The sequence below is a fragment of the Acanthopagrus latus genome, chromosome 11 (assembly GCF_904848185.1).
Source record: "Acanthopagrus latus isolate v.2019 chromosome 11, fAcaLat1.1, whole genome shotgun sequence".
Classification (NCBI taxonomy): domain Eukaryota; kingdom Metazoa; phylum Chordata; class Actinopteri; order Spariformes; family Sparidae; genus Acanthopagrus; species Acanthopagrus latus.
Window position 1 is genome coordinate 21,827,775 of NC_051049.1, and position 12,311 is coordinate 21,840,085.

Sequence of the window (12,311 nt, forward strand, 5' to 3'; positions counted from 1 at the left end):
CGACCAGGAAGTCGATGCTGAAGTCAGAGTGGAGCAGACGGCTCTCTCTCTCTCTCTCTCTCTCTCTCTCTCTCTCTCTCGCTCTCTCTCCTGACGGATAAAACGTGTCACAAAAAAAAAAAAAAGTGTCACAGTATTATTGCCCAAAAGCTGACTGCAACATCTCCACCGTGAATCCAGGATGTCGGCGTCCATGAGACCCACTTCAGCGCCAAGTTCATCGAGGTCGGACCGACCACTGGACACCAGAGGTAGCGTCACTGTGTGCAGTCAGTGGGGGAGGTTAGCATAACGTTACAGGGCTCAGCTAGCAGCAGGTGGATCATGGAAACACCGAAGGTTAACGACAGTACTCATGTAATGTCACAGCACACATCACTTCACACAACTGGACTGATACAACAGCTTCAAAGTTTTGCATTATGATTAAAAGTCTAGCTTTTACTCTTGAACTTGACCAGCAATGGACCCAGGTGGAAGCTACAGTCATTTTATATAAAATGGCAGGAAAAACACACAAATAGTTAGTTGAACCACAGACTTTTTTGCTTGTTGTGGAGTAGGTCTGGACCACACATGGACCATATGGACCACTTTTTCATGTTTACAAACAGATAGATAGATAGAGACTGGAATATATGGTGCAACAATAACAATATATGCATAAACAATGACAAAGTATATTAAATAAACTAATACCTATGATCTCTGACATTTTGATAATGGTGTAAATTAAAAACATAAGGATTAACATCTCTGACATGTATTAGGCAAGTAGCGTTGCTAGCGCGTGATGCGCTGGGTCCCAAAAGTACTGTTTACCTATAAGCTAACATTTTCAAGAAGCATCTGTAAAATGGTGGATACAGTGTTTTGAGAGTCACTACCCCTGCGGGATGACTCATCTCACTGTCAGAATTTGAGCCATTTGGTCCAATAACATTTGGAATATCTAGAAGAGCTGCAGGATTAAATTGTTGTATACTCATGTAAATTGGCTGGGTGCTAAACCGCAAGTTAGCTGGCTTGGTTGGCAAAAGTCTTTATTGTGCACACTCTATGGTCATTTGAGTCATTCAAGTTTGATTTTGTTATCCCCGTTCAAAACAGCCAGGCTCTAAACTGGAAGTTAGCTGGCTTGGTCTGCTGTGCACCCCTGGTGCTACCGACCAGTGGTCCAGAAAGCAACCATGGTCGGTGGACGGACCACTGAATTCACTTCAACCCCTGCTGAGAGAGTGAGAAAAAAAAATCCTGGATCTGTCCCTTTATCCAAGCTAGTTATTGGCATTTTGTGTGATTTGGCACCACCCACTGTTTCTGAGTGCAACAATTTGTAAATCATAATGTAGGTGCTAAATAACAGTGCTACTTCTTGAAAACTTGTAATTAAAATAAAACTGTATGTAACACTGTGATCGAAACCTCTCACCGAAATTACATAGTGTAGAAACAAGCGATAGGATGCCGAGTGGCTGAGACAGATATGATATTCACACAAGACGCTATGATTTTGAAGCTGTTATTTTAAGGTAAAAAAAAGTTACATAATGTTGCTTTAATGGGATCTACTCTTGGCCAATCCCCATCCTCTATCTGAGTTTTGTGGAAACATCATGCAAATATGGAAAGCCTGAGAAATGGAAATATGGACATGTCTTTATGGAAACGTTAAACTGCATATCAGTACCATCCAATCCTACCAAGATGAGAGGCTGACCTACTGGTTCGTTTGACTTTGATTTGATTTTTCTTAGTTGTGGAACTAAATTCTCAAGTTCCAGCAGAAAGTAGGAGAACACAGCTTCCTCCTGTCAACAACAAGATGATCCCAGATGAACTGGAGGTCAGCCTTACCTCAACTGTCTGCAACAGGACCACACTGGGGCAAACTGCACACCATCAACGCTGCAAGGTACATTCAGACCAAAGTTATAATCTAAGAGGGTTTTATCTGCATCACTTAATTTAATTTGCACCAGTGTTCCTAAGATGACCTTGTGTACAGGGCTGTGGAATCAGACGACCGGATGCAGTCTGGCATCACCCGCTTGGGCGACAGAAATACAAATACTTTCTGGAGCATCCGACGTCCATGACTGGAGCTGGCAGGTCAGCTACTATAGAGCATAAGCATTGCTCAGGAAGCTTCCGAAGATTCTTCAAGTATCTAGTAAAACATGCACTGTGTCAGTGATTATACACACATTTAGGCATTTAAAGCATTGACAGTTTGGTGTGGATCTTCATAAACAGACATAGCAATAGCCTAATAAATGTTTTTGTTTGAAGTTAGTTAACAGCTAAATGTCCATGTTTTTTTCTATTCAGGGATATTTCATTTCTGTGCGATGCTATGGTATCCCAGAATAAGACAGCACTCCTCCCACCGCTGACTGACAGGAGTGGCATTGGTGACACGCAGGTGAGCTGTTTCAGCTGTCTAATCTCTGGCCTTTTCCAAGTTCAGGTTCGACTTTATTTTATTTATTTGCAATTGGTTTTGAGGTGTAGAGTACGCCATAAAAGGTAACAAACAAACATTTAAGAACATACTGTTGGCTCAGCAGTACTACATCAGTGAGCAAGTATAATGATAATCAGGACAGAATAAGTCAATACAATGATGACTATCCTGCCAACCACCTCCATATAGTAGGATAATGATGTTAATGTTTCAAATTGTTAGTTGATTTATGTGAAACTTAATCTGAATATTCATTGTTAAAATAAGGGTTAAATAAAATAACTACATTGCATCAGTAAAAGCAACAAATCTTCCAGCATCAACAATATTCTAAAAATCTTCAGAAGTCATCCTTCAAGATCATCATCATCATCAATCATCCTGAGTACACGCCTTATTTTCAGTTTTCAAGTTTTACTATTTTCGGGATCTTTTTGGATTTAGGGATACCACATTGATTCGTTGTCTTAAATCAATATCTGTTTTATCATAATAGCTCTTTTCACATAGTATTCATCTATACATAGACACAAGGACACAGTGTGCGGTGATACTCACTCTGCCAATATGTCTTTCAGAACGAGTGTGTCTCAGAGAGTCTGATCCCAGAAGAATATCGTATTGTGAAAAACAAAGGCTTGCGGAGCCTTGAGTTCTATGAGGAGTGAGTCTGCTTCATTATTTTCATCCACTGGATTAATGTTAAATCTGCACCCTCATGTTCTCATTGTCAAACTGGGATTTAGTTTTCCTGTCAACCCTCCTGTTGCTTCTGTTCCTCAGTTCATTCACAGTGCAGCTGCAGGACGATGAGCAGAAGCTACGGGTCTTCCCTTCCCTGTGAGTTCAAAAATGCAAATTTCAGTGAAAGATTTTGTTTCTGAAACAGTAGTACAGCTCATTTGTAGGAGGTGTACCACTAGGTAGGCAAAGTCCTAATATTATAAGGGTTGTTGTCAAGGAAAGGCACTAACTGTGTAGTGATACAGACATGTGTGGTCCTTCTGTGTGTTCAGGAGGCCCAGTGGCAGATTGGAAGTGATCCAGCTGATGAATATGATGGACGACATGCTGCTGAAGGCCGGAGTGGATCAGCAGAGTGAGGAGCTGACTGAGCTCTCCCAGGTAAGTCAGACGAACAAAAAAATAGAGTGCTCTGTGCCTCTATGGCTGTATGGCTGTTGATCTGTCTTGCATTCAAGTACATAATATAAAAAGTAATGGTACAACTTTTAGATAAACAGTGGAACAAAACTGTGCAAAAATAGCACAGTGATCCAGAACAACTGACAAAAAAGTACCACAGGTCAAGTTTCCTATCCTTATGAGATGAGGGACCTTTATTTAACACTGACAAGAATAACACGTTTTGGCCAGTGTGTTACCCGCTGCTTGTAATGTTTGCTGTCATAACAACAACAACAGTTGAGTATGTGTATATGAAAAATGAGATTCTAATTGGATTGTAGTCATCGATAGATATTTGAATCAGTACATTGAAATGTCTTACAGATGGAGGATCTGCTGAAAATGGTGCGGGTGGAGCAGAACATCTACAACATTGTTTTCCATGAACTGATCAGGCAGGTCAGCGTGAGCTGTGCTGAGAGAGGACAGCTGCTCTCCAAACTCAGGTTAGCAGGTTGTTTTTAAATGGTAAAACCTTAATGAAGGGACTGAAACCACTTCAAATCAGATTATGGAAATATTGACGTCAATAGGAGTGTATTATAATTACTTTTTATCTACCACAAAACATTTTAAACGTGACTGTTTTGGGAATCTTTTCCAGTAATGACTCAGGAAGACTTTGTTTCCAGAAACTCCTGTGTTTGTTTGTCCAGACAGCGATACCAATCCATGCTCGAGCGAATCCCCCGCTGCCTGAAGGCTCTGCACACTGAGACAGTGGCACAGCGAGCTCTGGATCGTCGGCTCACCGAGGAGATCTGTCATGTCAAGACATCCATGCAGCAGCTTAGCACGTACGTTGGTTAGGTGTCAGACTGCTGGGTCACAGTGAATAAAAAACTGTGAACTTACAAGAGTGATACTTTTGTAAGTGGAAAAAGCGCAACACAAGAAGCAAACAATTGTGAATATTAGCAATGTGAGCAGTGTCTACCCTCATTTCGGTGTGTGTCTGTGTTTGTGTATTTCTGGGTGTGTGTCATCTTCACAGGGAACTATCCAGAATCAGAGACCATGATGCCTTTGTTTCCCAGCAAGCGGAGCATGCTCACCAGCAGCTGGCCGGGGCACTTGAGCAAACTCACACCAACTCAGAGTCAGTCCCTCATTCAGTCCAAGACACATTTTCATCAAGTTGATTAATTCAAAAAATTCAACGGAATGTCATCATTATGAACATTATTTATCTGTTCTGTCTGAGTATTTTATTTCAACCTAAATGGTTCCTTAATTACTGCTTCACTTTTAAAGACTCAAATAAGTGTTTGCAGTGAGAGAGGAAAAAATAAATATTTCCTATACATTTTCTTCTGAGATGGATCATAAGCACACAGTGCAAAAGTACAAAATGTGAGTAGGTGTTCCCCCTCATGATCTCTTCTCAGTGTGGTCCAGAGTTACCATGAGCTGTATGAGCTGCAGAGGGGTCGCCTTGAGGCTCAACTGCTCCAGATGACTGAGGAGAGAGCCTACTGGAGTCAGCTCACCCTCTGCCTCGCCCTCAAGGTGTGCAAGACATGATGTTGTTTTTTTGTTGACTGTCCTTCATGTAATGGTGTTGTGTTGCTATGATGAATAAATCATAGATTAACTGAATTTGGTTGGTGGAAACAAAAGAGTATTAAATTTAATTTTCTTACTGTAATTTTGGGGGGATAACAATCAAATTATCACCTCAAAGCTGCTTACTAAAAACAGTAGCAATTGAAGTTGTTATGAATCAGTTCAGAGTCTCTCTCTGTGATTGTCAGGTGGTCCGTGTGAAGAAGTTGCACCTGATCAGTCAGCTGCATATCACTGAGCAGAGCTGGTCCAAGACAGCCGAGCACTGCAGGCTTTACCTCACCTCAAAGGTAGCAATACATTTCCTATTTCTTAGTATTCCTGTCAAAAACACTAAAACCCACACATGAGGTTTTGTTACCATCTCTGGTAGTTCAATTGCACTCTGACTGTGACAGTGACCATCCTGCTGTAGGACACAGAGGACTTGAATACCATCGTGGAGTTTACTGACTACTGGAAAGGGCAGCTGACTGCTTTCATGTCCAAGCTGAAGAAGACTGAGCAAGCTCAGCGGGAAGAGCTCAGTGGCATCCAGCAAGGCTTCGCCAAGTGGCTCCACTTCTGCACAGCACAAAACAAGTAAGGACAAGCCTAGATTCCAAAGGAGATGATTTTATGTTTTTATGATTATCTATACTTTTACATTTCCTTTAGACAAATAGTACACAATATAATCTTACTGAAAACTTTGTATGTATGGAAGATGAATCTGTGTGTGAATTCTGCCAAAGATGCTCCTTTTCTAATTCAAGGTGTCCTGACCCAAAATATGAGAAAGCTTCACTGGAAAAGATCCATGCTGACTTGAAGCAGTGGTTGAATGTAAGACAGTACATGCATTTCTTCTGTTTATCTTTCTTTTCTTGGACTTTAGTGTTATCTGTCAGATGTGTCTCAACATTATCATCCATCTTATGTCTCTTATGTTTAACAGTATTGCATTTGATACATCAAGACTCTGTCATGTTGTTGATCCAATCACATCATCTCGTCTCAATATGCGTTTGGCTCATCATCACTTCTCATCCGTCACTGTCATCTCAAAAATCTTATACCTGTCCACCACTGGCTTTAATTATTTATTTATTTGGATCCTCATCAGCCACTAACAAGTTTGCAAACTGCTTTTCGAGGGCATCACATAATGACATGTAAAACAAAGGCAAAGGCAAACAAAAAAGCAAACCAAGAATGAATCAGCAACAATACAACTGCTAATGTTGATAATGACATGAAGTACCCACATGACAACTAAATAGTCTAAATACTTTTGATAAAGCTAAAAAAAAAAAAAGTTACACTACTCAAACCAGTCTATATAGTGGCTAATGAAATAAATTAAAATGAAACAAGAAAGTTCCTCATTACTGATCATACAGTCAGTTAAACCTGTCCTACATCGTTGAACTCTCTTTTAAAAACAGTTTCTTCACATTCTGTTGATAATTGTAATTATTTTTTTCTAATTTCAAACTAAATCCCACATATTGCACCTTCAAATTTCTAATGTCTGATGGCAAAATATTTCATATTTCATTCCCTTGCACTTAACAGTGTGTTGCCTTGCATTAGTTTTTGATACAGGAACTGATAAGCAACCTCTTGATGCATGCCTGATATTTGAGTCACTTGATTCCTTGTCAGTCATCTTGTTATATCTTTTACTAAACAGAAATAGATTAACTAAAAAAAAGTTATCTGTCTTCTAGATAACTGGCCATAAGGATGCATTTTAGTGTCATAAGGCAGTGTCCATTTTGGCAGCCTTTGTTTGGGTTCCAATTCAACTATCTAGTGGATATGCTGACATTCATGTCACATGGTGTGTCAAAAGCATATTCCCTTTGATGATTTAAAAACTTTCTCTGTGCTCTGTTTCTCTGCAGACGTTGGCCCTCCAGTCTGAGCGCTATGAAGGTGAGAAGCTGCTTTGCTGCCAGCAGACGCTGAGTGAGATTGGCTGCATCCAGGAAAGATGGCTGGATATGAGCCTGCAGCTGTTCAGAAGGCATCCTGCTCCCAATGGTGAAACCCCTGGAAGCCAACAGGTCTTAAGAGAGCTGGGCATGGTCCTACCTGAGCTCCTCAAACAGCTGGACACGCAAGTCAGTGGAGAGAGTGGTGAGGGCTGTTAAAGATACAATTCTGAGAAGTTTTGTGATAAATTATAAATGAACTAAAAGCTGATTCTGACACCTGTCATCCGGTAAGCAATTATACTCTTTCGCTTTCACTACTTCAGTTTTTGCTTGACTGTAGTCCAAATGGATATCTGTAAACAAACAGAACTCCTGACAGCTACAAAATCATGACCTTGGTGAGTGTCATGGTTTGGTCCTGACAAACACACTCACACAAGCTGTAGTCAGTTGTACGATAGAATTGAAACTGAATTGAAGCATCCAGTCATGCTGTTTCAGGGATCCATGGACAGATCACATCACTGCTCAGGTTGATGGAGTCCTGGGTTTCCAAGCTCGGCACAGTGATTGGTCGGTCAGAAGTGATGTCCACCTCTGATTGGTTGAAGCTGGAGATGGCCCTGAGCAGCTGGCAGAGTTTGGCTGAAAAAGCCGTGCAGAACATCTCCGGCATGCAGACAGAGAACGAGAAAGATGACACATAGTACGTTTTTTTTTATTCAGACACTTACTATCCTTAATCACAAACAGTATGTATCACCAGAGTTTAAATATATACAGTAATCCATTTTTTAAAAGTTGGTTATAAAATTCCCTCATTTGTTGATAAATTAGTGGAAAGTTTTGAATGTTCTTCAGTACAAGAAATTTTGTACTCTGTGTTTAGAATATGCATATTCAAATATGAATACATTTCATTTGAAATCTTCTCAGTGAATTGCGATCTATAATGAGAAAGTTCTAAATCAACAAAGCAACAAATACTTGCATATGCTATATTTAAATCTTTTCCTGTGTTGCCTTTTACCTGACAGTTTAATCTCTACTTCTAATTGTTATAATTGTCTATCAACACATTTTGTGGAAAGGCTTTTGTTTGAGTTAAAATAAGAAAATAAGATTGAAATACTCTTTTATTAAAAAACATAGAAATTAATGCTACATGTGTTTTATATTCAAATTTAGATATTAACTTTTTCTTTTTGTTCGGTTTGTTTGTATGTTTGTTTGTTTGTTCAAATAGCAGAGCGACAGAAAAGGTGTTAAACAGAGTCCAAGAGTTCATAACCAGCCTGTCCAACTTCACTGAGGGTGAGAATCAGGGACTCAGTGATGAGGTAAGTACCAAGCAGGTTCAGTCAAACTATCAAGGGAGGTTTACGCACATTTTAAAAACTGTTGCAAAATACTACGAAATCACTTCAGCAAATACTGCAAAAATGTTGTGTAATATTTAAGATTTAAGCCAATTATGCCATTTTCATTCAAAATTTCGAATTTGATGTATAACTATTTTGTGATCTGTTTAATCACTTCACTTCTCTCTTTTTCACTCTGCATTTTTTCCCTCTTTCTGCCCTGCTCTGTTTACTGTCAGCTTCACTTCCTGAGCTCTAAATATTTATCCTGTGGGTCTTTGCCATTTACCTCACATGATACCAGGTGCCTGCCAACTTCAGATTGATTTTCTCTTTCTTTGTATAACCTAGTTGTTGTTGATCTTTTCCAATAACTGCTTTTCTCACATTCATATAGTTGTTTCATACTAAGTATCACTGAGCAATAGAGCAGCTGTGGTTTCAGTCCTTGTGGTTCCTTGATCAGAGACATCAGCGTTTCCTCTCCTACAGGTCATTTCCATTCACATGGCTCAGACCCGCTGGATGCTGAATCTGTTGCTCCTCATGGTACCTGATGATATCGAGGACCAGAACAAAGAACAGGAACACCAGTACGTGACAGACATCACACCACAGAGACTGGATGAGGATGCCAAGATGCTGGCTGAGAAACTGGACTATTTTTGCAAATACGTCATGAGGTACCAGAAGTTTTTATCCATTATTTTAATTCAGTTAAGCAGCTAATAACACAGAGTGCAAAGATAAACCTCTGTGAAATACACATTATAACCAACAACACACAGAAATTATGCCATGGCTTAAGTATTTTTAGTTGCTTTAACTTTTTTTTATTCCAGCTCTTGCAAGCTGATTCTGGAGGAACAGAATCCGGGTGAAGCTGAGGGTGAAAATGAGATGAATGAGTGCATGAAGCTGCAGGTAAACAATGTTCTAATACCAAATTAAATAAATAGCAAAGAAATGATGGTAACATCAGGGCTGTGTGTTTTACAGTGCTATTGTTATAACTACTGCTATAGCAATTGCTTGAGGTACACTAGAAAACCCAAGAGACAGTCTTCCTCTTGTGTTTTACATGTGCACAGTGGATGGGTGTAAAAAAAATGAATCATTTGTCCTGACTGTTTTTATGCTGAACTATAAAATGAATGACCCACTGCCACTTTGTGGAGGATAAAGAAGGGTTGTAATGGTGGTTGCTTAAATGTGTACAAAATTAACTTAATCGTGCAATGTTAAAGGTATATTCTTTACATACCATACTTGTACACATGTGATTATAAATAGTTTGATTTGACTTTACAGCTTTATTCACTCATCAGAGTTGAAAACACAGCTCTGCGTTCCTTTTGTGTTGACAGGAATTACCAAATCCAGAAGAGGGAGCCATAATGCACTTACAGTCTAGGATAAAGTCAACTGAGCAACTGCGCCTGTGTTGTGTTTGTGTCCTCAGACAGAGTGCAGTAATTGGTTGGAGACCTGTATGATCCTGCTCTCAGGAGTGAAAGGTGGTCTCGTGGAGATGCCTGTCAGACCGGCTGACCCAGCATCCAGCAGTGAGGTCTCTCCAGAAGACAGCAGGGAGACTGTGGTGAGGAGCTGATTCAAAGACCTGATTTGTTCTATTGAATTTATTATTAATTTAACTATGACTTTAAGAAAACAATTTGTAACATTACTGCAATTAAATGTGTTGATAGAAGTTGATCTTTGTTACAGTGTATACTTTGTTTAGTTGTATACTTTCATCATGTTCAAACTCAGAAAAATTCTAGATTTATTCAAGGTAACGGTGCATTTTATATGGTCGCCTGCCGCTATACCTTCCAGGAGAGACTCAGAGTGAGGAAGACATCAAGTGTGACTAAACATAATATGAATAACATTACACATCACTTTGTCCATGAACATTTCTATCTGCATAACCAATAGATTTGCATACAAGCAACTCCCACAATTTCAATTTCAACCTGGTTATGTCTTTAATATTGGAGAAATTATTGAAAGCCTTGTGATGTTGATTTTTCTGTTTTGATGAAGGCCTTTTAGGTGTATTTGTGTGTGTTTACAGGTGAATGAAGAGGTTTCAGCAGAGCCTACGACAGACACTGAATTAAAAGATGTAACTGAGGCAGAAAGGAGAGAGGTGAGTCGTATTAACAGCTGTGGAGTACAAGTGGAAACCTCAACAACACAGAAAATGGAACAGGGTTTTATAAGACTATAAAACTCTGAACTAATTTTGGAGTGTGTCTCTTGTTATTGGACAGACAGTAGATGTAAGTTTATCCAAACATTCACCTGACTACAGCATAAGTAACTATTACGTAGTTTGACTTGTGTTTTCTTAACTGCATGGTTTTGAGTCATTGCATAGCACACAGTATAATTTATTGGAAAGATAACTTCAGTAGACAAGCTATTAAACAACTGCTATCAAATTAATCTAAATCATGATGACTGACAGATGCATGAGGGTGGTACTCTTGTTTCTCCACAGTGCACTGCTGAAGGACATGAAACACAACAAGAGGTTTGTCAGGTATCATTTCCATGAAGTGTATGGTGTAAGCAAAAATCCTGAGCTTGTCGGCAACAATGAAATTAGATATTTATGGTTTATTGTGAAGGTTATAGCATTTTGTGTTGTGAAAGACAACATGTATTTCTCTGGAACAAATTAATTGCTTCTTCAGGTTAGCATATATTAGCAGTATCTGGAAATTTGGAGACATAAAAGTAAATAAATACACTTTTGTGGAAAACATGGGATTTCTGAAATGGATCTCATCAAGGGAGCGTTTCTTGTACAGTATTCAAAACTAACAGTGTTGTTGTTGGCCTGCAGGGGGAGCTAACAGTCTATGAGAGCCCAGTGGTGAGGCTAATTGGTTATGATGGACACATTAAGCAAAGACAGCTGGGAGTGAGCAGTGTCTACCTGAATGGGGTCAGAAAATTATATCACACACTTTTTAAGTGTTAATGTCTTTGACGTTGTAATGAGCTGAGCAAAGTGCCTGTCTGTCTCTCTGACTGTCTGTCTTTCTGTCTGTCTGTCAGACTGAGGAGCTGGTTGTGTCTCCAGCAACAGATGAAGCCCAGAAAGCTTTTAGTGATCTGACCACAGTCGCACTCCTGCAGCAGGATCTGAAGTAAGTTCACTTTGTTGTTGATGAATGTAACACTTGATATACTGCAAATGGATCACATCACCTTAAAGTGTGAAAATGTTATATTTCCCTTATTTTCCCAAAGTGTTATTTACTGTATTTATGTTAATTATGATATAAATATAAATCCAGTTATTCAACGATTTTTTTAATGTACCGTTTTAAACGCTTTCTTGCTCTTTTGAGTTGCACAGAAATCTGTTTCTTTTTTAGTTTAAAAGAAAAGCAGTGGCTGAGCATTAGTGCTTTTGTATTTCTTGTGAAAATTAGTAAAAAAGATGCTTGTATATCTCACAGACTCAAGTTAATAGGCAAATTTCCATCAGATTTTCTATCAAATCCAGTAATTATCAACCATCACCAATAGTGGAAATAAGTGTATTGAACAGCCACACAGAGTCGGGAGTCTTGAATTGTGTACATGAAAAGGACATTTAGGTTCGATTTCTCTCCACGTGTCTTTCAGTGATTCAGAGCTGTGGGTCCAGAGTGCTGAGCAGCGAGCCTTTAAGGCCGAAGAAGCTCTGCAGGAAGCATTGGAGAAGATTCAGGACTTGGAGAGACAACTGCAGGCCCAGTCCTGTCTGGAGCCCAAAATTAGTGAAGGTACCTAACAAACAAACAA

The 12,311-nt window shown here is 39.4% G+C and overlaps 1 protein-coding gene across 4 annotated transcripts in view; it reads left to right on the forward strand.

The window, feature by feature from the left end:
• The window catches only part of axdnd1 (axonemal dynein light chain domain containing 1), a 12,897-nt gene continuing 586 nt past the window's right edge, over window positions 1-12,311 (forward strand). Inside the window, exons 1-26 of one of the 4 annotated variants that reach the window (XM_037114916.1) lie at window positions 1-251; window positions 1,111-1,238; window positions 1,758-1,915; window positions 2,009-2,112; window positions 2,332-2,425; window positions 3,046-3,131; window positions 3,251-3,307; window positions 3,484-3,592; window positions 3,980-4,101; window positions 4,312-4,452; window positions 4,650-4,754; window positions 5,044-5,164; window positions 5,410-5,511; window positions 5,637-5,803; window positions 5,977-6,046; window positions 7,111-7,345; window positions 7,645-7,849; window positions 8,390-8,483; window positions 8,997-9,187; window positions 9,347-9,428; window positions 9,967-10,104; window positions 10,585-10,659; window positions 11,014-11,055; window positions 11,362-11,463; window positions 11,577-11,668; window positions 12,153-12,292. In XM_037114916.1, coding sequence (XP_036970811.1) covers window positions 1,826-1,915; window positions 2,009-2,112; window positions 2,332-2,425; window positions 3,046-3,131; window positions 3,251-3,307; window positions 3,484-3,592; window positions 3,980-4,101; window positions 4,312-4,452; window positions 4,650-4,754; window positions 5,044-5,164; window positions 5,410-5,511; window positions 5,637-5,803; window positions 5,977-6,046; window positions 7,111-7,345; window positions 7,645-7,849; window positions 8,390-8,483; window positions 8,997-9,187; window positions 9,347-9,428; window positions 9,967-10,104; window positions 10,585-10,659; window positions 11,014-11,055; window positions 11,362-11,463; window positions 11,577-11,668; window positions 12,153-12,292 — 2,764 coding nt within the window. In that variant the 5' untranslated portion in view covers window positions 1-251; window positions 1,111-1,238; window positions 1,758-1,825. The remainder of the gene's footprint in view (window positions 252-1,110; window positions 1,239-1,757; window positions 1,916-2,008; window positions 2,113-2,331; window positions 2,426-3,045; window positions 3,132-3,250; window positions 3,308-3,483; window positions 3,593-3,979; window positions 4,102-4,311; window positions 4,453-4,649; window positions 4,755-5,043; window positions 5,165-5,409; window positions 5,512-5,636; window positions 5,804-5,976; window positions 6,047-7,110; window positions 7,346-7,644; window positions 7,850-8,389; window positions 8,484-8,996; window positions 9,188-9,346; window positions 9,429-9,966; window positions 10,105-10,584; window positions 10,660-11,013; window positions 11,056-11,361; window positions 11,464-11,576; window positions 11,669-12,152; window positions 12,293-12,311) is intronic. The other 3 variants (XM_037114913.1, XM_037114914.1, XM_037114915.1) reach the window with 3 other exon arrangements.